We start from the raw sequence: 26,963 nt of genomic DNA, 5'->3' as shown, positions 1-26,963 counted from the left end.
AAGAAAGAATGTAGAACTGGAACAGGGCAGCCAAAATGATCAGCAACTCTCTTATGATCAGCATCTCTCTTATTATAATGTCCAGAGCTGCTTAGTTTAGAAATGTATGGACAGACATGACACAGTTGTATAAAATTAATGCATGGTGTGGAGAAAATATAGAAATAATTTTTGTGCTCTCCCTGATAATAACCAGAATCCAGGGTTATCCGGTGAAGCTGAATGGGGATAGATTCAGGACACACAAAAGAAAGAACTTCATACAGCACAGAGTTAATCTGTGGTATTCACTTCTACATACCTAGACAGCATCTTAAAAAGCAGAGACATCACCTTGCCAACAAAGGTCTGTATAGTTAAAGCTATGGTTTTCCCAGTAGTGATGTATGGAAGTGAGAGCTGGACCATAAAGAAGGCTGATTGCCAAAGAATTGATGCTTTTGAATTATGGTGCTGGAGGAGACTCTTCAGAGTCCCACGGACTGCAAGAAGATCAAACCTATCCATTCTTAAGGAAATCAGCCCTGAGTGCTCACTGGAAGGACAGATCCTGAAGTTGAGACTCCAATATTTTGGCCACCTCATGAGAAGAGAAGACTCCCTGGAAAAGACCCTGCTGGGAAAGATTGAGGGCACAAGGAGAAGGGGACGACAGAGGACGAGATGGCTGGACAGTGTTCTCGAAGCTACCAGCATGAGTCTGACCAAACTGCGGGAGGCAGTGGAAGACAGGTGTGCCTGGCGTGCTCTGGTCCATGGGGTCACGAAGAGTCGGACACGACTAAACGACTAAACAACAACAATTCACTTCTACAGACTGTGGTGGAGATGGCCAACAATTTAAGATGGCTTTAAAATGAGATTAGACAAATGGATGGAGAACAAGATATTCAGTGGCTAGCACTAGAATATAATCAAGGCAGTATGTCTCTGAATACCAGCAGGAGGAGAGGGCTATGGCTATCATGTCATACTCATTGTCTGCTGGGCAAAACAATGCTGGACTATAGCCTTGGTTTTGATCCAACAAAGTTTTGTTCTTAGATTGCCACACTCACACAGCTAAAATCCTGTTGCTGTGAGGGGGCAGCCAGCTGCCATTTCCACCCCACCCTGCTTGAGGTGTGCACACATAGACCAGTGTTTTAATGCCCCCCAGAGGCCAGTTTGAGAATCCTGCCATATTCCATGGACAGACATGGCTGTCTGTACTCCGATCCGAAGAATTGATGCTTTTGAATTATGGTGCTGGAGGAGACTCTTGAGAGTCCCATGGACTGCAAGAAGATCCAACCTATCCATTCTTAAGGAAATCAGCCCTGAGTGCTCACTGGAAGGACAGATCGTGAAGCTGAGGCTCCAATACTTTGGCCACCTCATGAGAAGAGAAGACTCCCTGGAAAAGACCCTGATGTTGGGAAAGATGGAGGGCACAAGGAGAAGGGGAGGACAGAGGATGAGATGGTTGGACAGTGTTCTCAAATCTACCAGCATGAGTTTGACCAAACTGCGGGACGCAGTGGAAGACAGGAGTGCCTGGCGTGCTCTGGTCCATGGGGTCACGGAGAGTTGGACACGACTAAACAACTAAACAACAACTCCAATCGTAAATATCTGTCCCTGCAGCACTGCAGCAGTAACTTATATTGGCACAGGAATTGGGGTGCTCCAATTAACGCAAACGTTTTCTGGCACACTCATAGTTAAGATTGGGTTATAAGCAGTGCTTTTTCCTGGAGGTACGCATACCCCTAAACATTTTGTGATTCTAAGTTTGGCCTCACTGAGGGGCAGTATTTCAATATGAGTAGGAAAATGAGAGGAAATGTTAAGTATTTATTTTTTTAAAAAGCACTGGTTATAAGACCAAATGAAAACCCTGCAAGTCTGGGGCATAAAGTGCTAGAAAAGAGCAAAACACATGAACGAAGAACTCATTTAGTTTTAATTGCGGGGGCGGGGGGGACAACAGGTTTATGGATCTGCATACAAGTTTCACCACAAGATACAACTCTTAACAGAGGATGCAACAATTTACCAGAGGCATTGGAACTCTAGAACTTGCTTATGAGTTAGCTTGAAGTAGTGCTGCCTTCTCTTTTTAGCACGCACAATTAAACCAATTTTTGAGTCCACTGGTTTGTGCCTCTGAAATCCTATTTTCTGCATACCAGAAAGAAACAGCGACGTAAGCAGAAGTGGTATGTCTGGTGCCTCTTTCATGGAGAACACTTCCTGAACTGAACTGAATTAGTGTTGTGCAAGGCTGCACCTGCCCTTATGCCACAAAAGAACCAAACTTCATTGGTTTCAATGGCGTCCATGTTGGAGAAGTGGCTGGCGGATTATGTCCCATACTTCTCTTCACCAATCTTCACAGCCCAAAAAATATCAGCACTTCTGAGATGCAACATGTGCACAAGGGAGATAGATACCACAAGTCTCCTAACAATCTACAGGGAGATAGGAATAAATAATAGTTTATCGTGTGAGCAAAATGTACCTTGTACGATAAAATCTGAAGTCTATATATTATTACTGAAATTGTGTTTTTCCTATACAGGAAGATAGTTGCCAAAAGGCTCTCTGAGTGGCTCAAGTCACTAAACATCTCTTGGTGTGTAGTGTTGCAGAGTGAGAGAGAGACAGTTCTCTGAAGGTACCAGCTGCCACAGAAAGTGACTGTAAAAGCCAGGTGGCCATGGCAGAAACCTTTAAGTGGGGGCTCCTTATTGCAATTTGGTTTCTTAACAGATGGAAGAGCCGCAGTTGTTGTCGTCCACCCTTCCGCAGCCTAAATCAGAGCTCTCACAAGGTCGGGCTGCCGTCTTCGCTCTTAGGAGTCAGTCCAGATTCCTTCTCGGTAGCATCGGCCGAATCTTGGTTTTCTGTAAAAATAAAGGATCAAACAGAGAGTTGTGTGAATTGGATCCGATGGAAATTGATTTATTTAGCAGATAAAGCTAGTGTGGCTATTGCCAATGGTTCAGTGGTACTAGCAGAATACTAGCTCTTCAGCAACGTGTTAAGAAGTGTGAGAAATTGGATGTTAGTAGCATATACCTATGTCCCATCTGCATTACATGATGCAACTGGTATACATTGTGCAGTGATTTAGATAAGCCCTGTGTGTTTTGCAGAGAACATGTTCATCTGAGCTTCCTGATTAGATCAGCTGCCTGAGAAGCAGCTCAAGTTGGACTTGGGCAAAGAGGGACTCACCATCCCCTGCAATAGCGATATCCTCCATGGTGCTTGCCAGTTTCTCCAGTTTAAGAGCAGCTGCGTCTCCTTGAAGGTCGGGTATTGCGTTTCTCCGGCCACTCCGGTCACAGCTGATGAAGTCAGAATAGGCAGGCTCGGTCTCCATCGTCTCATTCACATTGTATGAGGCAGGATCCCTGTGTAACGGAGATGTGTACGGTTGAGAAAACGTCAAGGGGCACGAGGTCCGTTTTCACTGAACAATTCATAAGCATCATATGAAACCACTGTCACTAGCCAATGTAATCAAGGAGCCATTTTGAAATTATGCCTTTTCACTTTCTCCATATAGCTCAGGAGTTGCAAGGCAGACCCACTGCCTTAAGAGGAAATTCCTATTGGCAGACCATGTGTCCATCTAGCTCAGTAGGAAGTGCCAGATACAATTTGGAAAACAGAAAGCCTCTTAGGATGCTAGTAGAGTAAACCCAGTTCTGTATATTGGGGCCAGGGGTTGGGCACTGCATTGCTACAATTCTTCCTCCTACCTTTTTTTTTTTTTTTTGTATGAAAAGTACCCCCAGAAGACTAAAAGCAGGGGTGGAGGGCTGGCAGGGGAAGAGATTACTTTCACTTCCATTTTCACAAAAATGGGAAGTAGGAATGGGTGACTCAATGTTGATTTCTCATTTTTCTATTCTTAAGCTGAGTTCTCCACATATCCACAACAGGTGGCAATTTTTAAAAGTCCTCATGAAACTTCTTCAATTTAGTACAAATCTCTCCTAATATGCACATTTCTTAAGAAATATGCAACTTTGCCTAATATATACATATTTGCAAAGCAATGTTCCCTAATGCAGTGCATTTTTGTATGCTGTTTTCACCAACACGTGCATATTCTTGACTGGAGAATTGTACTGCAAAATTCAGAGAAGCGCGGCTTTCAAAATATGGCAATGTATTGTTCCAGAAGGCATAAATTAGGTAGATTCACCTTTAAAGGTGAACTGAACTAAATTTCTCTCCTAGTCCTGTGCATCACCTGCTTTTGGGAAAGGAAGGTAACAATTTAAACAGCCCATCTCTGCACTCCAGCCAGGCTGCGATTCCTGATTTCAGTCTCCCATGGCTGAATTTTTAAAAGCAGAGAGAAGGAGAATCGTGAAAGTGCCTGGCTCTTTCAATGTTCTTTGGTGCCCTGCTTCCAGCAGCCCCAAAGATTAGGGCACAGGGCTGGGGTGGCATCGGCACCGAACCTCAAACCTATGAGAACATGCAACACAGAAACTAAAAAAGCTGGCCACCGTTGGGAGGAATGTTCAATACACAGGTTATCGGGAGGGGCCCCACCACCCTACTAAGCTTAGCAGGTTTGGTACAAAAATACTGCCAGACATAACATCCTTTCTCCCCTGCCCTCCTTCCCCTCAAGCTCAGCTGTAAAGTCCATGATTGATGAGGAGCTAAAGGAACACAGAGCTAAAAACTGATTACCCTTGAGAAATGTATTCACCTTCAGCATTACAAAGATGCCCTTTCTCCAACTGGGGCATTCTGCCACCTCAAGAAATATTATCTGTCTGAAGTCCAAAATGGAAAGACCTGAACTGAACTCCTGAAGTCCATAGAATTCACACTGTCTTTCCTCTTGTCCAGATCTGGAATTCTTTTTTCAGGATCTGAGAATACACGCCTACATTCTGAGTTGTGGTGTTGTCCTTTTGGAGCTATTTCCTGAAACAAGCATGCTATAAACTGTGGCAAACCAACTGATCAGGTTGCTACATTGGTATGAGAAGGTGACACAGAGTTGACCTAACAGCTGTATTCAAGAACAGCAATCAGGGACCACTGAGATGGGAAAAGGGCTTTTGGGAAAGGGCAGCGCACATGCACCTAGCATTAAAAGACACCCTCGGGACTCAAATTAAAAACAAATAATTGTCAAAGCTGCAACAATCCCACCATAAAGCCTACGATGAATTGCAAAAATGAGGGAAGTTGTGAGGAGAGGACTAAAGAGAACATGTGTTTCCTTTTATTGTAAGCTTTCACAGCAGCTACTATAGATACTAGTCATTTGCTGGTTGTATTTCTGGCAACTTATATTGAGAATGTCGGGTTGGTTCCAATAACTTAGAAATGCACCATGAAGCAGCTTTCCCCCATCCTAATAATAATAATAATAATAATAACAATAATAATAATATATTATTTAGACTCTGCCCATCTGGCTGGGCTTCCCCAGCCACTCTGGGCCGCTTCCAACAAAATTTTAAAATACCGCAATATATCAAACATTAAAAGCTTCTCTAAACAGGGCTGCCTTCAGATGTCTTCTAAAAGTCTGGTAGTTGTTGTTCTCTTTGACATCTGGTGGGAGGGCGTTCCACAGGGCGGGTGCCACTACAGAGAAGGCCCTCTGCCTGGTTCCCGGTAACTATATGACAAGCTGCACTTTTTCTCTTCTTACAGTCATTTAAAGATGTCCTTTCTTTGCATCTACACACCCTATTGCCTCAGTTCTCAAACTATTCTTTTATCAGAGCACTTGAAAAATGCTGGAGGTCTCAACAAACCACTTATCAACCTTTTTTTTTTGTTTTGCACACCAACCACACACACTCTTCATATGACACTCTGGGTGCCTCCATACACAGCAGCTCACTGTGGTCTTGGTGCTGCTCATGCAAGCATGTTTTGCACCGTGTTTTCCACATGGCATTGTCCTCATCAAAGTCAGGCCCTGTATTATTTTCCTGTTTAATCTGGATTCATCATATCCATGGAAAATACATGGGTTTTGGGGGGTGGGGGTATGGGTGTGCGTGGCATTTTGATGAGGACAACATTGTGTGTACAATGTGAAAGACTTGCAGCACTGGGCCCACAATAAACTGTGATAAGCTTCTCTGACTCCTTCCATTTTTAACTAGATTATCCTCTACCCACCGTGGCTTTCACAAAGAAGTAGCTAATGAAGCTAGTCCCCCTCCCAGAATTCATGCACCATTTCCTATCATTGGTTTTTGTTTAGCATTTGATATGTGTTAAATAACCTTGATTTTAATAAGAAAAAAGGCATGGTAAATAACTTATAAATATATTTGCTGGAAAATGTAAAAGTCCTCTCAGGAGATTACTATTTAAGTAGTTCCAGAGGAACAGAGTCCAATAGCACCTTATAGAATGATAAATTTCTTGTAAGATACACTTTTGTGGGCTGCATCCTATTTTGCTAGATAGATTTTGACAGGACTCATTGCTCATGGAATATCTTTGGGGTTGAAATATTAGAGTTCTAGTTAGGAAATACTGGGGCTCCTGTTAAGAGAAGAGACAAGTCTGGTGTGCTGGACTGAGTACATTGTATGGCCAGCAGATGGAGTCTTTGGGTTATGTTTAACTCCCATTACAGTAAAACATGGGATCTTGACACGGTTCACAGGTTCTGCAGCAGGTTGTGGATGCTCTCAATAAGCAGCATGGCGATTGGCTAAGCTGTATGGGAAGCGGCATTAATCAAACAGGTTCTCACATGAAATGGTGCTTATTTGTTTTTGTTTTCAAGCAGCAAGACTGAAGTCCAAAGGCATGATCCAAAGATACATGATGCATTCATCTTGCTGTAGCTAAGCTTGAGAGTGAGGCCATCAGAATCTGATGGAAGAAATGTAGGACACCAACTAGAAAGAAAAGTTATTTTTTGTAATGTGAGGAGGGAAAGTGGCAATGTATCCCACTCTAATTCATCTGATGTTTCAGTTGATGATCTCCAAAAGCTCTGGAGCGATAGCTATAACTGAGTTTTGCTTTGTTTTTCCCTGAGGCCAGAGGTGGTGATAGAATGGAGATCAAGGTGTGAGGGGTTTTTTCAGGGAGGATTCACATGCTGGCAAATTAAATTGATTTGGAGCTCTTGGGCAACAAACCTACTTCCTCAAGAGATCTAACTTTTTGTGATATGGAAAGTTAGGGGCAAATGCAATGGAAAGGGTAGGATATCACTTGCTTCGATGCAACTTCGTCTAGCCTCCCTGTGAGCAAATTAGGATCAATGCACAATAAACAGGTCATCTGGAAGCACCCATAATGCTAAGTTGGTCCTAGAGAATAAGAGGTGTGAAGCTAGCACAAGGAGTTCTTTCATTGGCTTCACTTCTGAAATTTCAAAATTTGTCAATAGAAGCAGGTGCATATAAGAAGAGGATTGGCCACAGAGGTGTACTAGATCTGATCTGATCAGTTTTGCAACCTCATTTCACCTACTTGGCAGTATCTTGGTAACACGAGCCCAGAACTTTATCTGCAGGATATAAAGGTGTGATCAGTTCCTGCGTGCATATTTCACTGAGTGCAAAGTCACAGCCCCGGTCAATTGAAACTGAGGTGGCATTGAATATTTAAATTTTGAGCACTGGGGTTGGTATCTGCATCTAGAGATGTAGGTACACATGTGGCACTGTAGTCTAAACCACTGAGCCTCTTGGGCTTGCTGATAGGAAGGTCTGAAATTTGAATCCATGTGACGGAGTGAGCTCCTGTTGCTCTGTCCTAGCATCTGCCAACCTAGCAGTTTGAAAGCACACCAGTGCAAGTAGGTAAATAGGTACCACTGCAGCGGGGAGGTAAACAGCGTTTCCGTGCGCTCTGGGACTCGTCACAGAGTCCCGTTGCACCAGAAGTGGTTTAGTCCTACTAGCTACATGACCCAGAAAGCTGTTTGCGGACAAAAGCCAGCTCCCTCAGCCTGAAAAGTGAGATGAGCACCGCACACCATAGTCTCCTTTGACTGGACTTTGACCGTCCAGAGGTCCTTTACCGTTTACCTTATATAGAGATGTGATGCATATTTGATCATAAACAGAAAATGATATAAAACATTGCTACTGCTGCATTTTTTAAAATGAAAGTTAGAAATAAAATTCCAACCAAGCTTGATTTTTTTGTTTAAAAGTGAATTTTGCCAGCAGAATTTTGCCAGCAGAATCTTGGGATTTGGGTAAAGAAGCTAAGAGACGACAGCTTAGAATATGAAGGATCACAGCTTCAGGAGGAAGGGTGAGCAAATATGTCGGTTTCAGTTTCTCATTCAGCTGGGCTGATGATCATTAAAATGGCAACTGTGATTCAACGTGCAAAGAGATAAGCCAGGTAAAAAGTGATGTATTGTATTGCCAAGAATGTATTGCCAAGTGATGTATTGCATTGCCAAGAATGTATTGCCAAGAATGTTGTTTCTGTTCCAAACTTTACAGATTGTTGAGAAGACGGAGTGTTTCCGGAAGTGGCAGAGAGATATTTCTAAATTTGTCTGGCAGGGCAAAAAGCCCAGAATTAAGTTTAAGATATTAACTGATGCGAAAGAAAGAGGGGGCTTTGCCCTGCCAGACTTAAAGTTGTACTATGAAGCCACAGCTTTCTGCTGGCTAAAAGACTGGCTACTTCTCGAGGACACTGATGTCTTGGATTTTGAAGGTTTTAATAACTCTTTTGGTTGGCACGCATATTTATGGTATGATAAGGTTAAGATCAACAAGGCCTTTAAGAACCACATTGTCAGAAAAGCAGTATTCAATGTCTGGACAAAATACAAAGACTTATTGGAAAATAAAACTCCAAGGTGGCTCTCGCCTCTGGAGGCTAAGGCCCGAAAAAGACCCAATATGGAGGCCAAATGGCCAAAGTACTGGGAAATACTAGAAAAAGATGGAGACAATTGGAAATTGCAGAGTTTGGAGAAAATGAAGGATAAAGTGCGAGACTGGTTACATTACGCTCAGATTAAAGAAGTCTTTAAAAATGACAAAAAGTTAGGGTTCCAGGTGGAGAAATCGAAGTTGGAAACAGAACTGTTAGAACCTAAGACTAAGGTACTTTCAAGAATGTATAACTTGCTGTTGAAATGGAACACACAAGACGAAATGGTTAAATCGGCCATGATAAAATGGGCACAGGATATTGGGCATAACATTATGTTTGAGGACTGGGAAAGGTTGTGGACCATTGGGCTGAACTTCACTGCATGTAATGCTCTGAAGGAAAATGTAATGAAAATGATATATAGATGGTACATGACCCCAGTTAAACTTGCCAAAATATATCATGTGTCTGATAATAAATGTTGGAAATGTAAAGAAAATGAAGGGACATTCTTTCACCTCTGGTGGACTTGCCCTAAAGTGAAGGTCTTCTGGGAAATGATATATAACGAGCTGAAAAAGGTATTTAAGTATACCTTTACTAAGAAACCAGAGGCCTTCCTTTTGGGTATTGTCGGCCAGAAGGTGTTAAAGAAGGACCGAACATTCTTTATGTATGCAACAGCGGCAGCAAGGATACTCATCGCTAAGAACTGGAAAACTCAAGATTTACCCACACTGGAAGAGTGGCAGATGCAGCTGATGGACTACATGCAATTGGCCGAGATGACTGGCAGAATCCGAGACCTGGGAGAAGAGAGGGTGGAAGAAGACTGGAAGAAATTTAAGATTTATCTACAAAAATACTGTAATTTGGTTGAATGTTAAGAAGGATGCTAGATCATAAATAATTGACCACCACTAATTTAGATTTAAATTTGATGTTAAGTGAGATTAAGGATAATATAAACTTATTGGAGAAGTGTTAGATTATATTTAAACGAGCGGATACAAGAATGTAAAGATGATGATAATTTGTTTGAAAAAAATTCTCTTTAACGATGTAAGTGGGAGGGGGAGACGTGAGGGAGTCCAAAGAAGTTATGAAACTTTGTTACGACACAAGTAATGTTGTTTATTGCTTATGCTTTATTTTTAAAAAATTTTTAATAAATATTTTATAAAAAAAAAAGTGATGTGCATCCTGAAACTTCATAGATGTGCTAGTGAGGTTTGAAGTGGGGATGATGAGTAAGGCTATCTTGGAATAATAGTAGATAGCTTGGTGGTAACGGTGGCCTAGTATATAGCAGCTGTGAAGAAGGCAAATTCTGTGTTCAGGATCGTTTGGAATAGGTTGCCACACCTCAAAAAGGATACTGCAGAGCTGGAAAGGGTTCAGGAAAGGGAAGCATTTGCAAGACAAAAGACAAGTAAGAGAGGCCATGATAGAGGTCTGTAGAATTATATGTGGTGTGGAGATAGATGGGAGTTTTTCTCCTTCTCCCATAATACCCAAAGTCATTCAGTGAATCTGAATATTCAAAGATTCTGGACAGACGGAATGAAGTACTTCCTCACATAGCACACAAAGTATGGAATTTGTAACCACAAGATGTAGCAAGCAACTTGGATGGCCTTAAGAAGGCCTTGGGAGTTGAGGGTACCGATGGCTACAAGCCATGATGGCTGAGTATTACTCTCAGGCGTTGAGTAACACTCCAGTTGCTGCTCATGCCCTGCTTGTGGACTTCCCATCGACATCTGGCTGGCCATTGGGAGAAGAGGGTGCTGGATGAAATGGGCCTTTGCTCTGATGCAGAAGTGCTCTTCTGATACTCTTGCTAGCCAGCCAAGTCACAGGGTCTTTGAATGAATGCTCTAGCTTCCTCTCTTAACCCCAACCCTAGCCAGACTTAACAAGAACCAAATCAGACCAAAGATCCATCCAGTCCAGCATTCTCTTCCCCATATTGGCCAACCAAGTTGTTACAGGAAGTATATAAGCAGAGCCTGATTTTTTCCGCCCCATTTTCCCCTCCCCATGGCCCTGAGCATGGAAGCTCTGTCTAGTTAACATAGCTAATAGCTATTGATAGATCCATTCTCCAATGGTACTTTTTTTTAAAAAAAAAGCCATCTACAGTGGATGCTTGGGTTGCGAACGTGCTCCGTGCAGGAAGCACATTCGCAACCCTCAGCGCCACATCTGCGCACGCACGGGTTGCGATTTGGCACTTCTGTGCATGCACAAAGTGTGATTTAGTGCTTCTGCGCATGCGCCAAATCTTGGAAGTAACCTGTTCCGGTACTTCCGGGTTCGGCATGGTGCGCAACCCAAAATCGTGCAACCCGAAGTGTCTATAATCCGAGGTATAACTGTAGTTGGTGAGTTCCGTAAATTAATCCAAACCTTGCTGTTCTACCCTGCCTTACCTCTTGCCTTTCTGATTCTTTTGCTGCTCCTCAGCTTTGCAGTGAAGACATATACCCTGTGCATCTAACATGTCTCCATTCATGTCGATGAGGCATTTCTGGCATTGTTTGAGTAAGGTTACCTTTTTTTTCTCGGCCATTCCGAATGTTAAACTGGCAGGCTCAGCAGTCCTGGACTTACTACAGCGAAGGGGAATTGGGAAAAGCATTAACAGCGTAACAGTAGGTTTGCAGCAACCCTGTAATTCAGGCTAACCACCTATTCTCCTTTTTAGAATCAGGAGCTCCTGTCTAGCACAGCCCAGTGTGTTTATGCCCACTGAAATCCCGTTGATAGGGGCAACTGGAGTGTATGGAGATATACTTAGGGAGCTTCTGTTTTCTTGATAAGCGCTCCTGCTCTCTTCAGCTCCACACTGACTCCAACCACCTGTACTATCTACTCCTTGCTTGCTTTCTCCCTTCACTTCAGGTTCTGACTGGCTCAGTGGATGTGAGCCAGAGGCCCTACATCTTGTGCCACGACAGCCATGTGCCAGTGGCCATTTTTAGTTCCAGAGAAGGGTGGCAGCTTAAACTAGGCTTTAAACTCGGCCTATAACTGGCCTAATGGGGAATGAATGTGTGAAGCTGCTCCCCTTTGTTCCCATGCGTACCCCTCACCCGTTATCTAATTCCAGCAACTTCCTTCCCCCATTACTCCTCCCACATACTCGCTTTTTAAATGACCTGGCAGTTAAAGATCTAACAGCCTCAACTGTGAAACAGACATGTGCAATTCTTTCTGCTCTACAAGTTCTGAATGGAATCCTTCGCCCCACTCAGCCTTGTCAGAGCAGAGGACATGGCGGGATGGAGTGAGAAGAATGGGATTATATTGCCCCACCAATATCCAATCGCTTGGGTGGTACAAGCTATTAAAAGTTCTTCTCAACTCTCTCTTTTTTGACCTGTTTCCCCAAGGGAGGCACATGTGGACTGGCATGCGTGCACACCAACCATTTAAAGCAGTGGTTCCCAGTTAGCTAAGTACTGTGTACCCCTTGTTTTTCAAAAGCCAAGCCATGGACCCCCTGCTTTTGAAAATGTTATCCCTCTGGTAGTCTTGTGAATAGTGCCACCATACCCTCCAACACACACCCGGTGCAAAACCAGGATGCACATCTTCCGGGCCATGCTCCCTCCCACATGAGTCATGTGACCTGCGTGAGAGCACAGCCCCCCAAAATGAGATGTCCCAGACAGTTGATGGGTATCTGCCACAGACCCCGTTGGTGGTTGACCACCAATTGGGAGCCACTGATTTAAAGCATTGAAGGGTTGGAAGGCTCACAAGAGAAAGGCTTAAGCACCCCCTTCTTTTCCAATATCTCCAGTCCTACCTGCCATTTCAGGTTGAAAAAGGATGCTGAAGTTGTGGAAGGTTTGCAGGCTGTGAAGGACTTGCTCACAGATTTATTGGCAGCTGCACGAATGATGGTAGCTAGGAATTGGAAGGGGCAAGAAGACTTTAAAATGGAAGGATGGTGTAAAGAGGTGTGGGATATTGCTATTAATGATAAATTAACATGTGCCATTAAGGTAAGATGGGGAATACGCAGGAGAAATAATTTCGAGGCGATATGGACAGTGTTTGTAGAATTTGTACTGTTAAAACGGAAAGGGGCCAAACCATTGCAAGAGGTGTTGAAATTTTGGGAGGCTGGATAGTTAACAATGGAATGGTCCTGGGGGTGGGGTGCACATTTTTATTCTTATTTATTTGTGATTATTACTTTGTAAAAAAATAGAAAAAGAAAAAAAGGGGGAGAAAAGAGATATGCAAAATACAATAGTAACAAAGGGGGGATGCTGAACTGATGAAGTATACTACTTATCTGCATGTAATGCCCAATTTGGCCTTGAGTGTCCTGGGGAGGCCATTTATTTAATTTTTTCCATGCCTAGGTTTTTTGGAGATGTGGATTTCCAATAGATGCTGTTCACTTCACAAGATGCCAAGAAAAAATGGGACAGGTGGCATCCAGATTTTTTAAATATTTATTGTTATTGTATTTTTTAGGCTGCCTTTCAGGCTATAACCCTCACAAGTGGGTCTACAAAATATATGAATTGTGTAATCCATTCATGATTTGACTGTGCATATATTATATCCTTATCTCGGCTTTTTCAGGTGAAACAACAAACGTTTGTGAACTGCCCTCAACAGTCACAGGCATACTGAATCTCCGGTGAAGATACAGTTAGTTTATAAATTTGCACAACTATTTGAAAAGTTGTGAACAGCATTTAAAAATAGCTGCCCTCCTGCCCTTTCCAGCAAGTGTTCAGACCTTCCCCTGGAGCTCTTGAATGATTTAAAGTGTACAGATTACTTACTTCTAAGATCTTATTTGATGCAAGTATTGGATATCAAGAAGACCTCTGGGCTGTTTTTCATTGTGGCTACTGTGACAGTATTATTCGAAAGAGAGGGGGAAATATTAGGGTTGTGGGCCTTTCCCCAAGATACCAAATTTCAAGTAGAATCACTACAAATTTTCCTGTTAACATTTCACTAGCAATAGCAATTAAAGCTATATGGTTATCGTGTTCCCTGGAGATTTTATTAGTAGATGATTATCCAGGTATGGAAGGAATTACTGCATGTCAATCAAGTGGGTAGCACCTGGTTTACATATATGTAAGTACCTGAATATCTGTAATGCAAACCGATGAATATTATTCACATTAACATGAACCACTGAATAATATGACTAAGCTTATGGCGCATATAGACTGAATGCTTTATATCGTATGCCAGAGGCAGGCAGACCTCAGAATTGGGAGGGATCGTGTGTGTGTGTGTGTGTGTGTGTGTGTGTGTTGGGTTTTTTTTTTTACTAGAACCTAAGATCTGCCAACTTGAGACAAGCACAAACTAGCCTCTGAGCACATGCTCAACCCAGGAATTTGCATACAGTTCCAAAACTGAACTCACAGCCCTGCCACACAAAAACCCAGTACTGCAAATGATTCCGAGATCTACTGGTAGATCGCTCCGGAACTACCTTCTGCCCAGTGGCGTAGCGTGGGGGTGCAGGGGGGGCTGGCCGCACCGGGCGCAACATCTGGGGCTTAGGGTTAGGGGGCGCAAATCCATGGGTTAGGGGGCGCAAATTACTTGCCTTGCCCCGGGTGCTGGGAACCCACGCTACGCCACTGCTTCTGCCTACCTCAGCACCCATGGGCTACTCATTGTTAGTGGGTGTTAGGGGCAGCCCATCCTGTTTCACCACCTGAGGCAGAATAGGAAGGTGAGGTCCGCCTTTGCCAAAGCCTTGCATACCCAATAAACACACAAGACGTAACTGGCTGTATGTTTGAAAAAATAATGTATACTATTCATTGTATTGTATTGAATTGTAGATTTCAACAGAAGAAGCTCATAAAGTTCAACGAAGAAAGTAGAAGACCCAGTGGATCAGTTCATTCTCTAATCAGTTTCTGCATAAGGTCCATATATGTGAAAGTGTCTATTCCACCTCTCTGTTCATAGAGTCCAACAATCCACACGAAAGGTTGTTGCAGTTCCACAGAATCCTTTCACAGAGTCTAAGCCTTGTTTCGCCGTCGACTCTATATTGGAGTCTATGAACAGAGAGGTGGAATAGACACTTTCACATATATGGACCTGATGCATAAACTGATTAGAGAATGAAATGCTATGCTATGAGGTTAAATATTAACGTTTATATAGTGCTTTCAAGATGCCAAAAACACTTCAAATGCACTACAAGAGGATTGTTTCACCATTTTATATTCTGTTCTTTATCATAAAAACGGTTGGTTTATGTTTTTCGAGTTGCTTCGATCAGAAGGGGCAAAGGTTCAGCCGAGATGTTTGGCACTAAAGGGGAAAAGGAAACCTAAAGCCTTAAAGGGGACTGGGGGAGTGGGAAGAAACCAAATAAATTATGAGGACGATAAATGCAAATAAAACTGTGCTTCTGATTAGCTGACAGGTTTGGCAAGCGCTGGAAACGAGGTGTATAAGTAGAACGGACAAAGAAGAGAGCTAGCTCTGTTTACCTGTGAGGAAGCCCCATTGAATTCAATAGGACTTGCACCTGAGTAGACATCGTTAGATTGTCTTGTTAGAGTGCTATTGAAGAAAAAAGTACAGAAACCAGAAGGAAAAAGCCAGAGGACTGCAGCAGATTTTCCAGGATCAAAGTTAACACTGAAAAGCCTGGGAGTTGCTTTAACACTTAGTCTAAACTGGGTATCAGGATGTGTTTCCCTGTGTAGTTTGCATTTGTTCTAGTGGTTAAATGTTCGTTTTTATTTTTATTTTACTAACAACTTCACAGCTGTTTAAATTGTTGCCTTATAGAAACCTTTAGTAAAAGCTAAATTTGGTTTGTTTGCAGATATTTTTTGGGGGTGGTGGTGTTGAACATATTGGAAGCATGCAGTACTACGAATAGTGTCTCTCCCCCACCCCCAAAAAGGAACAATTAGGCCCCTAATTGCCTTACCATACTATCCAGTTTAGGGAGCTGGTTGACCCAGGAAAGAAATTAGTCCGGCAGGAGCTAAAGATATCCACTGGGTGGCGGTAGTAAGGACCACAGGAGAAATGACACATATTTCCCCTCCCTCTCGTGGTGCAGCCTGCAGCCTGTGCTTTTCACATCAACCAGCATTATCCCCATATTATCATTATCCGCATATTAGAAATATGGGCAGAGCTCTGACATGGAAGGTGAATGCAGGCATCAAATGTGCGCCCTGCAGTACGGTCCTGGCTTTGCAACTTGGCTTGCGCAGGTAAATACCAACAAGTTATCAGCGTTAAATGTGTCTCTAGGAAAATGCATAATAAGCACGATTCGCACATGAACCCAAAAATGTGAACATGAGAGAGATGAATCTTTTCACGTGAGTCAAAATGTGTGTGGTCCTGAAAATGTGCTTAAGCCCAAAAAATTCATATCCACAAGCAGAGAAATTGTCAAAAGGGGCATTTTATTACAGCGGGGTAGGAAAAATAAAGTTTCAGTCACTACAATCTGATAAATGCAGTACAAATTATGGGTGAGTTTAACCTTAATATGCTAATACATTCATATCCCTTGTTCCCGTTGCCATCCGTCTGTCTCGAGAGACAATGGAGTGCGTCTCCAGGGGTGAAGTCAAACCACGATGTTAGCAGCACCCAAGCGACCTCCCCAGGGCGCAAGCCTGGGCAATGTGTAGGGAGCTCACTCTCAGTGATGTGGTCCAAAGGAAAGCAGAGTGTTATGTACTGAAGTTCTCACCCTGGGCCAGCAGGGGGGATACTGTAGATAGTTTTCACTCAGGTCCACATATGCAAATAAGGGATTGAAAGTGACATTCAGTGATTGGATAGTTACAGCAAGTTGTTACAGTTGCGTTGTAGTGGAGTTCTATATAAGCAGGCTGGCTGAACCCTTCAGTTCAGTTCTGTTCTGGCCTGTGAATAAACAAGAGCTGTTTGAAGAATCACTGTGTCGTCTGATATGTTCACCCACAACAGAGCAATGTGCCTGGCAACAGTTTGGCTTCAGGAGTTGATGGAAGGAGATGCTCAAGGCACCATCCAACCATCTTAGGGACTCCACTCCGAATCTGTGTAGGTGTTACTCCTTAGCCTTTTCTTCTCCCGAAGTTATCCCGAATGGTCATAGAGGTTGAGGATCAGAGTTTTCCTTCTCCTAGATGGGCTACCTCTCACTTCCTCCTACAGCACATGCATAAGCAGAAACTTCCTTTTTGACCATTGGACCCACTATTGGTCTTGTCCACTCAATCCGCCACAGGGGAAATCCCTAACTCACCAAGAGTTTGAGATCTATTAGCTATCCTCAGCTGGTTTAGCCAGCCAGTTGACCCAGGGTGTGGCTGCTGTTGCATGCTGACAGCTTCTAGGAGCTTTAGGTGAGACCCTGGTGCAAGGTGGGGACCAAAGGTGGACAAGCATCCTGGAGAATTGAATGCTGGCGGAGTCATCGGGGTTGCCCCTTCCACATACCTAATGCATCAGGCAGCCCGGCCATCTTTTTAATTTAAAAAAACATTAAAATGGTTTTTTTTTCTTTTTCATTTTAATTCCACATGAATATTCTTGTGTTGCTGTTGGTTTGTGGCCTTATTCGGTTTTCTACAAAAGAAAACTTTTTAAAGTTCATAAATATTCTAGGGATTGTGGAGAAGCTTGGGATAGCATCCTTCTCCCTGTGTGCTCTTCCTGAATTCTGCAGATTTGCAACTTTCCAACAGCACATTTATTTTGCGTAGGAGATGAATTTTAAACCATTGGTAGGGAAATATATATATTTTTTTAAATTCAGCTTTTATAAACATTTTAACAAGAAAAACAAAATCTTTACAAATCTAATTTACCTTCCCGCTCAACTTCCCTCCCCTCCCTTCTGTGGATATTTATTTCATATCTTTTTTTTTTACTGTATATCCAATTCAAATATATTTATAATTTTCCCTTTATGTTCCCCTGAATTGTCTCTTACTGCACATGTTTTTATCAATCCCGCTAATGCTTTTAATTTGTTTCCAATGTGTCTTCAAATAGTCAGTCCATTTCCTCCATTCTATTTTTAAAAGTCTCTCTTCTTGATTTCTTATTCTTCCATTACTGTAATTGCCAATCTTCCTTTGTCAGAACTGTTTCTTGCTTCCATCTTTGGGCATAAATCATTCAAGCAGCTGTGGTAGCATACATAAACTTTTTTTTTCCCCTTTTCGGTAGGTACTTCACCAATTATTCCTAAAAGAAAAGCTTCTGGTTTCCCCCCACAAAAGAAATCGGAATCATCTGTAGAAAGCAGAAAACTTTGTTCTCTCTGCAGCTCTCTGTAAACAGAAATAAAGTAGGACCCAAGAGGGTGTCACTATGGAATGAAGTTATGCTGAATTGCAGCAGGGAGCATTCTCCTCTCCCAAGATGCTGTTGTTTGTCTTCCTCCATCTTCTTGGTTTTTTGTTTTTGTTTTAAAACAATGCTTTCATTTTGTCTGAGCTCCTTTGAAGGCGCTGGAAAATTCCTGATTTTCTCAGGGATGTACAGTAAATACCACATGTCCAAAAAAGACTGTAGTGTTCCTCAACAAAGCAAGGGTGGGTTAGGGTAAATTCCAGCAGTCTTGCCGTACTACATACAGTGGACTATTCATTAGGCAGAGAATTCAGGACTATATTTAGATCCCTTGCTTCAGTCCTAGTGCAGTGCTGCAAATGAGTGGGACAGATGATTTGACTTGGCAAGAACTGTCCGATGCAGCATATAGAACGAATAAGATATGCATGCTTTGTAGCACTCACCACATCGCTAGTGCTGGGTTTTTACTCCCATGTTCACACGACGTTATCCAAAATGCATATGTCTCTTGTAAAAAGGTAAAGGGACCCCTGACCATTAGGTCCAGTCATGGCCGACTCTGGGGTTGCGGCGCTCATCTCGCTTTATTGACCACTTCTGGCAAACCAGAGCAGCGCACGGAAACACCGTTTACCTTCCCACTGGAGTGGTACCTATTTATTTACTTGCACTTTGACGTGCTTTCAAATTGCTAGTTTGGCAGGAGCAGGGACTGAGCAACGGGAGCTCACCCCGTCGCGGGGATTCGAACCGCTGACCTTCTGATCGGCAAGTCCTAGGCTCTGTGGTTTAACCCACAAAATACTACAGTGGTACCTCGGGTTAAGAACTTAATTCGTTCTGGAGGTCTGTTCTTAACCTGAAACTGTTCTTAACCTGAAGCACTACTTTAGCTAATGGGGCCTCCTGCTGCCGCCGCCGTGCCACCGCTGCACAATTTCTGTTCTCATCCTGAAGCAAAGTTCTTAACCAGAGGTACTATTTCTGGGTTAGCAGAGTCTGAAGCATCTGTAACCCGAGGTACCACTGTACTGTTCAATGCAGTTTCTCAAACCAACTTAACACCAAGTGGAGTCCTTAAACCAGAGGTTTTCAACCTTTTTGAGTCCTCGGCTCCCTTGACCAGCTACATTCTTTCTGCGGCACCCCTGTGGGTCTCAGGAGCCCAGTTACGTCACCCCTTGCCCACAGAGCTGGCAGCCTCTCACCCTTTTTCGAACACCCTCCCTTGTGAAGTGTGCCCTCAGTCTCCTCTCCCCTCTCCTTGGGAGTCCGCCAGGCAGCAGCTGTCGTTGCCCCTGATCTCTGAGCTGCTCCCCTGCCCTAAAGAGAGGTGCCTCTCCCCACACTGCCCCCTCTCTGGGGCACAGAGGATGCCCCCAGCCTTTGTGACCCAACGGAGAATGGCCAAAGGGATTTGGCTGGCTGGAAACAGTGTCCGGGCTTCATATTTTTTCCTTTTTTGCACACAAAAAATGCTCAACAGCTGTTATGTCTGGCTGTCACACAGCAAGCACAAGTAAGGCCAGCGCAACACCTGGCTGCCTGCTGGCCCGCCTGCCCTCCCACTTGTTTGTCTATTTGCAATAGCAAGGGCTGGTGGACTGGCTGGATGAGCTCCCCTTACTTGTTTGTTAGCTTGCTTGCTTGCTATAAGGCCACCATCATATGATGCTTTCATTTTGTTTTAAAGACAGTTCTTATGGGCCTTGACAGTGCTTCATTTCCAAAAAGGAGTCAGTTTTTATGCATCCAGTTGCTTCAAACTGCCAAATATGAATATCTGCAATAGTGCAGTGCTTGCACACGCATACAGCCACTGTAATAATAACATTTAAGGTCTTATAAATATCATAAATGTTCATAAATGTACCAACCAAGCACGTACATAGATCAGCACAGGAAGAAAGTCCTGAAACCATTTTGACTCCCAAGCTGACCAAATGTTTCTCTGCAAGGAGGGAGGAGGTGAAAAAAAACCTTCTTTGTTACAGGAATTAAGTATTCACCATATCAAACGAATGGGCAGACTACCAGGAAAGGCAATCAGATAAGGCATTATTGGATAACCTGACAGACAGGAAAAACAACAACATTCAAATTTCTGTTGTAGACCACCTTTTCTGTGATGTATGTATGATGCATGGAGGGGTGGTCTTGAGCTCCAGGGCAAGGAATTAAAAATATCTACATAAGGGCAGGCAAACCTTCGTTCTGGATCCTCCTCCTTTTCTGCATGTGAGGGGAGCACCCTGTTGCAACAGATCAATAAAGATCAGGCTTACTAGCTGCTTTGCTTCTCAATATTCTCTGGTTGGCCTCTGTTATTTTCTCCTACCAAAAGGGAACCGACGTAAGGACTCTATACTGGCTCTTGGATACCCCATAATGTGAAAAGGGGAGATTTTGTTTATAACACCACCAACTCGTGTGTGTGTGTGTGTGTGTGTGTGTGTGTGTGTGTGTGTGTTGGGAACATACCTTACTTAATTCATTTTCCTTCTGCTGAGGACAGGCATCTACCTCCATGCACCAGAAGGCACCAAGTAGTTCTGGAGAGGAAGTAGAAAGGAAAGGAGGATGAATGTAGTCCTTAATCATTAGCAAACACTTATTCTGGACCCTTCTGAGGACTCTGTGACCACAAGTGTGAAGGGAAGGGAAGACTTGAAGGGGAACTGGAAGGGAAATGGAAAATTTGAAAGATACGTCGTGGTTGTATCCAGCACTACAGAATCTCCCCTTCCTCTCCTCCCGCTTCCGCTTCCTAAAATCTGCTCTGGTTAGGATATTTTAGCATTCTTGCTGGGTCAGGGTGGATAAGATACTGTGCAATTGCTGCTACTAGGGCCATATCTGCTTTAGAAAGTTATACTGATTTTATATCATCTTAGCATCCCCTAAGAAATCCCAGGAATAATACTTTGGTGAGATACTGAGACGGGACGCAGGTGGCGCTGTGGGTTAAAGCCTCAGCACCTAGGACTTGCCGATCGAAAGGTCGGCGGTTCGAATCCCTGCGGCGGGGTGCGCTCCCGCTGCTCGGTCCCAGCGCCTGCCAACCTAGCAGTTCGAAAGCACCTCCGGGTACAAGTAGATAAATAGGGACCGCTTACCAGCGGAAAGGTAAACGGCGTTTCCGTGTGCGGCTCTGGCTCGCCAGAGCAGCGATGTCACGCTGGCCACGTGACCCGGAAGTGTCTCCGGACAGCGCTGGCCCCTGGCCTCGAGTGAGATGGGCGCACAACCCCAGAGTCTGTCAAGACTGGCCCGTACGGGCAGGGGTACCTTTACCTTTACCTTTTTGAGATACTGAGAACACTCATGACAATATGTACCCATCTTCCAATTCCAAAGAATCGCGGTTATACTGTATCAGGTAAGTCTGTAATGTAGAGATTCTGTTTATTTAATCATGTGGCAAGATGGTGTAGGAAAACTTTCCCACTAATGTCTTCTCCTTATTTTTAATTCTGGCTTGGAAAAAATGGACTATATATTCACTGATTTGTTTTGTTTTATTTTATTGCCCCCTGGGTTCCTTGCGAAGTATGCAAATAAGCCTGTTTCCAGCTGAGTTGTCATTCTGGAATTTCCCTAGCAGATGGACCGAGATCCGGAAATGTCTTTGGTAAGTTAGCTGAAAATCAACACAGTGAAGTTCATAGAAAAATCCCCGCCCCCTCCACGGTTTTAACGATTTTGGCTTGTATTCAGCACTTTAAAACTTCTCTGGGTTTCCTTGTTTTCAGCTGCTTGTTCCCAATGTTCAGTCAATATATTTTCTTTGGTTTCTGACAAGTACTAGTGTAGTGCAGTCTTCCAGAGCAAGGATGTGATCATCGCCACTTTGTTTTGTTCTTAATCAAAGTTTGATCTCCGGAATCAAAAGAAAGCTGGATATAATCCTTCACATTTCAAAATCTAACAAAGCTGTCCTAAAAAGGACAAACTGGTTTTAGGTCAGCAGGTATCAGAAGTACAACTATATCTGGTTACAAAACAGTGCCAGTTCCATAGGTATAGATGGAGGATGTAACTGTTGTTATCTGAATTTCTACGATGGAACAAATGACCTCAGTACAGATGCTCCAGAAGTACAGCTGTCCAACAAATGCTACGTAGACTAGTTTTTGTTCCAAAGAGGAAATCCTATAAAGATATAAGTCATGGTGATGGCAAGATCTGAAGGTCATCATGACATCTCTTGTTTCATGGAATAAACATTGGAGGAGGTGTAGGCCAGGTCATTAATCTGTTTTGCTATTTCTTTCTCTAGTGGGCATCAATACTTGACACTTCAGAGAAAAGGTATACCTATACCACATACTTTAATAACCAGGCATATTCCCTACGAAAGCACTGGAAACTGCAATCCTATGATGGAGAACTGGAAGCTCTAACAAAGAATCCTCAGGTGCTTCATGGAACTACAATTCCCAGCATTCTTTGAGGAAAACCGTAACAGTTAAAAGTGGGAGGAGATATGGAAGGTGTCTGTAGAATTTGTACCGTTAAAATGGAAAGGGATCAAACCATCGCAAGAGGTGTTGAAATTTTGGGAGGTTGGATAGTTACAGTGGAATGGTCTTGGGGGTGGAGTGCACATTTTTGTTCTTATTTATTTATTATTATTATTTTGTCCAAAAAAAATAAAGTGGGACAGAAGCAATACAGTCATATCTCAGGTTAAATATGCTCCAGGTTGAGCGCTTTCGGGTTGCGCTCCGTGGCGACCTGGAAATAACGGAACGCATTACTTCCGGGTTTCGCCGCTCAACCTGACGTCATGCCGGTCAAAGCGACGTCACGCACATGTGCGGAAACAGCGAATTGTGACCTGCGCACGCGCAGATGCGCAGGCGCGAGTTACGTTCGCTTCTGGATGTGAACGGGGATCCAGAGGTACTACTGTATAAGTGTGGGTATTCCTAAAGAGAGTATTAAAATCCTTCAGAGGCTCATGAAAGAATATTGATTGATTTTATCTATTTATATCCCACCTGTCCTCTAGCTCAAGGTGGCATATATCATTCTCCTCCTCATCCTATCCTCACAACAGTCCTGTTAGGCGGGTTAGGCTGAAAAATGGAGACTGGCCCAAAATTATCTTGTGAGCTCCAAGGCTGAGTGGATATTTGAATCTAGATCTCCCCACTTCTAGAGCTCCTCCCTATTTCTGTCCATCACATGATCTCTGGGCACGGGGGTCCTAGAGGTCCCACCATTTGCCCGGGAAACCCCACTGTTTACTACTGAATAGGAACAAACATCAATTGGGTTTTCTGCAGATTGATTCAGCAGTAAATAGTGGGATCCCCCAGGGAAAAGGCAGGACAAAATAAAAACCTTTCAGACCCATGCCTGGAAACCAGGGCCAGATTTAGGTTTGAGGAGGCCCTAAGCTACTGAAGGTAATGGGTCCCTTTATATGTCCAGCTGTCCTTTGTCAAAAACAAATTGTCACTGTTTTTTTGTGTTGAATATATGCTATATGGTAATTTATGGACCTAATGGGTATCTAAAGCCATTTGCACATGTTGCCATGCAACCAGTCCATGCAGAATGTAGGCACCCTGTATATAGAAATGAGCAAACCAGTGATATTTTAGGGAGCAGGCTAGCAGACGGGGCCCATTACTTGCATCATAGGAGCCTACACAACACAAAACACTGTTGCTGTATGTAGGTTTTATTTTATTTGTTTTTTATCTTATAATTTGGAAATCTACATCTAGGTTGTTGTTTTTTCTTTAATTTTTTTTGGGGGCCCCCAAGAGAGTGGGGCCCTAAGCTATAGCTTGTTTAGCTTATACGTAAATCCGGCACTGCTGGAAACCATGGGACAAATAGAAAATATCATGGGGCAAAGAGAAGCGTGGGTTAGCCCCTACTCTAACACTGGGTTTCATGGTGAAGTTTATTCCAACCTTCCGTTAACCAGTAGCAGCAGCCAATAGACTTCTTTATGAAAATTCGCACCCAAGATTGAAGTCATCCAGTACGTGTCGTGTGGTGTTCTCCATGGACTAGTGGGGATTCAAACCCTGGTCTCCCGAGTCCCAGTCCAACACAGTAAATCTCAGCCCTCACGAGTGGTTCCCGAGGGTAGACATTTTGAGAATTTGGGGCCTGATTTAAGAGTACTGAAGAACTCAAGCTTGCACACTATATTTTTTTTTGTGACATTCTGGTTGGCCCAATGTGGGTTTTTCTCATAGACCAGGGGTCTGCAACCCACGGCTCCGGAGCCGCATGTGGCTCTTTTACACCTTTGCTGCGGCTCCGGGGCAGATACTAGCGAGGAGAGGAGGCGCATTGTGCGCCCCGACACTCCTCACTGTGGCGGGCGCTGTACTGGCTGTGACGTCGCATGGGGGCGGTACGTGCGTTAGTCATGCACTGTCCCGACGTCACCTTCCCGCCCGCCCACCCGCTACATTGTAAGGGGCATGTACGCTGGTCACTGCATTGAAAGGGGGCATGTACGCTGGTCACTGTTTTGAAGGGGAGTGAAGAACACACGCACAAAAAAAGGTAACTTGTTAATTTAACGTTTATTTCTATGAGGAGGAGTAATTCTGAGGGGTCAAACAAATGAATAATAAAAAAGTGACAAATAAGTTATTTTTATAATGACGAGTTTTGCGGCTCCCAGTTTTTTTTCTTCGGAAACAGGTCCAAGTGGCTCTTTTTGTCTTAAAGGTTGCAGACCCCTGTCATAGACCAACAAGGCTACCTTTACTTTTTGACTGTCATGTGTTTGCAATACCATCAACAGGGATCTAGCATAAAGGGTAAAGGTAAAGGGACCCCTCACCATTAGTTCCAGTCGTGGCCAATTCTGGGCGTGTGACGCTCATCTCGCTTTATTAGCCGAGTGAGCCGGCGTACAGCTTCCAGGTCATGTGGTCAGTATGACTAAGCTGCTTCTGGCGAACCCGAGCAGTGCACGGAAATGCCATTTACCTTCCCACCAGAGCGGTACCTGTTTATCTACTTGCACTTCGTGCTTTTGAACTGCTAGGTTGGCAGGAGCAGGGACCGAGCAACGGGAGCTCACCCCGTCGCGGGGATTCGAACTGCCGACCTTCTGATCAGCAAGTCCTAGGCTCTGTGGTTTAACCCACAGCGCCACCTGCATCCCCCAGCATAAAGGGTACTAAGGTGCTTCTCTAATCACAGAAATTATTGAGGCGGCCTAAACTTCAAGGCCAAAGGACCCATTACTTTTTCCTACAGGCATTAAGATGGATATAGAGAAGAGATAAAACTGTTGAAGAGACTCAAATAGGTGAAACACTGGACTGGTCACACCTGGGTCTAATTTGCACAGCCAACAGATCTCTGTAGCAAAGAGCCTGGTTCAGTGACTGAACCCATGATCTGGTGGTCTGTATGAGGAGGGTTCCAGTATTTTGGAGAGCTACTACAAGTCAGCCACTACTGGGCTTGACAAAACAAATATCTAAGTAAGCAGCAATTTATATTCATACATAAGAACTGTATATAAGAACTTATAAGACCTGTAACTTGTTGAATTAATGCTTGAGCTTGCTTTTTCCTCCTCCCTCCCATTCCTATTTCCTTACGTGCCATGTCTTTTTAGATTGTGAACTTTGAAGGCAGGGACTGCCTCAGTACGGACTTTTGTAAGCCACTACTCTGAGAGTCTTTTTGGCAAAGGGGCAGGAATTGAATGCCATAAATAAGAAATTATGATATATAATACATCTTTGCTAGCTTGCTAGCTACCAGGAAGAATTGACTTTTTCAGTTTGAACCTCCACACCAACCATTCCTGCCTCTTAGGCCCAACTTTTTGCCTCCAGTCCATTGTGAACATCACAATGTTCTTTCTCTTCTCAATCACTTGTTAATTGGTGGTGACAGTTGTTAACATTCACAACAGGTGAAGCAGCTTGACAACCAATAGTGTCAATATTCTTAACCATAAAATTGAAAAATTCCTCATTGTCCAACTCCTTCATTGGCAGAATATGGTGGTCATTGTGTAGCATGTAAAATACAATTATTTCCAGAGTCAAAAAAAACTCATGCGCGCACACACAAATACAATACATGCATGAAACTAGTAATTTTAATAATAGTTGAATTTCAGTTTTGTAAAAACTTCACTTTATTTTCCCTCGACTGCAAAATATTTCTCACCTTTCATTTCACTGTTGCTCCCTTCATTTAATCTTTGATAAATCACTAGAACATTGCTTTCTCCCACAGCTGTTATACATTTCGTGGTGAAGACAATTCTGCCACACACCGAAAAGTTCACATGGAAGAAAAGATCTTTTAAACAAATGTGTTCTAGGGAGGACCCCAGCCAATCACTCAACTCACTCCTTCACTATATAACACCATACATTTTGTGGTATAAAAGCGACGGTTTCAACGCAGCTGCTGCCTACCATTGTTCAGAATGCGAAGTTATACTTACAGAAGATGGCTCCAAGCTCCAACAGCTCTCAGTGTGGCGAGTTAGGAACCCCAGCTGTTAAAACTCAAGGCTCGAGTGCAGCTCGGTCACCCACACATTCGCCCAAGCGTGAGTGTGCTGGGAATGTCAAAGGGCCAGAGCAGACAGCTTAGTCACAGTTTCAGACTTCCAGTTTCCTTGCGTTAATAGCTGCTAAATGCAGTCGCACTTCTAGGGCTCAGGAGGCGTTTCCTCACTCCCTTCCCTTGCCAAGTAAGTCCCTGTTTGTTGTAATCCAATGCTCGGCCTCCGTGATGTCAACCAAGCAGCTACTTGCTTGGCT

General features: G+C 43.5%; 1 protein-coding gene across 4 annotated transcripts; it reads right to left on the bottom strand.

Annotated features, from left to right (window-relative positions):
- Window positions 1-1,924: 1,924 nt before the first annotated feature.
- On the bottom strand, window positions 1,925-26,963 carry PKIG (cAMP-dependent protein kinase inhibitor gamma). 4 transcript variants are annotated; one of them, XM_083746371.1, is made up of 5 exons: window positions 26,642-26,963; window positions 20,668-20,738; window positions 11,286-11,465; window positions 3,223-3,401; window positions 1,925-2,888 (listed from the first exon to the last, which is right to left on the bottom strand). In XM_083746371.1, the coding sequence occupies exons 3-5, from the start codon at window positions 11,423-11,425 to the stop codon at window positions 2,809-2,811; spliced, it is 399 nt and encodes a 132-aa protein (XP_083602497.1). In that variant the 5' UTR covers window positions 11,426-11,465; window positions 20,668-20,738; window positions 26,642-26,963; the 3' UTR covers window positions 1,925-2,808. The 4 variants fall into 4 exon arrangements, with proteins under 4 accessions (XP_083602497.1, XP_083602496.1, XP_083602498.1 ...); XM_083746370.1 differs by lacking the exons at window positions 20,668-20,738; window positions 26,642-26,963 and adding an exon at window positions 12,236-12,285; XM_083746372.1 differs by lacking the exons at window positions 20,668-20,738; window positions 26,642-26,963 and adding an exon at window positions 11,999-12,119.

The sequence above is a fragment of the Podarcis gaigeae genome (assembly GCF_964106915.1).
Source record: "Podarcis gaigeae genome assembly, chromosome: 6".
NCBI classification, from domain to species: domain Eukaryota; kingdom Metazoa; phylum Chordata; class Lepidosauria; order Squamata; family Lacertidae; genus Podarcis; species Podarcis gaigeae.
This window is presented reverse-complemented; position numbering and strand designations above follow the sequence as displayed.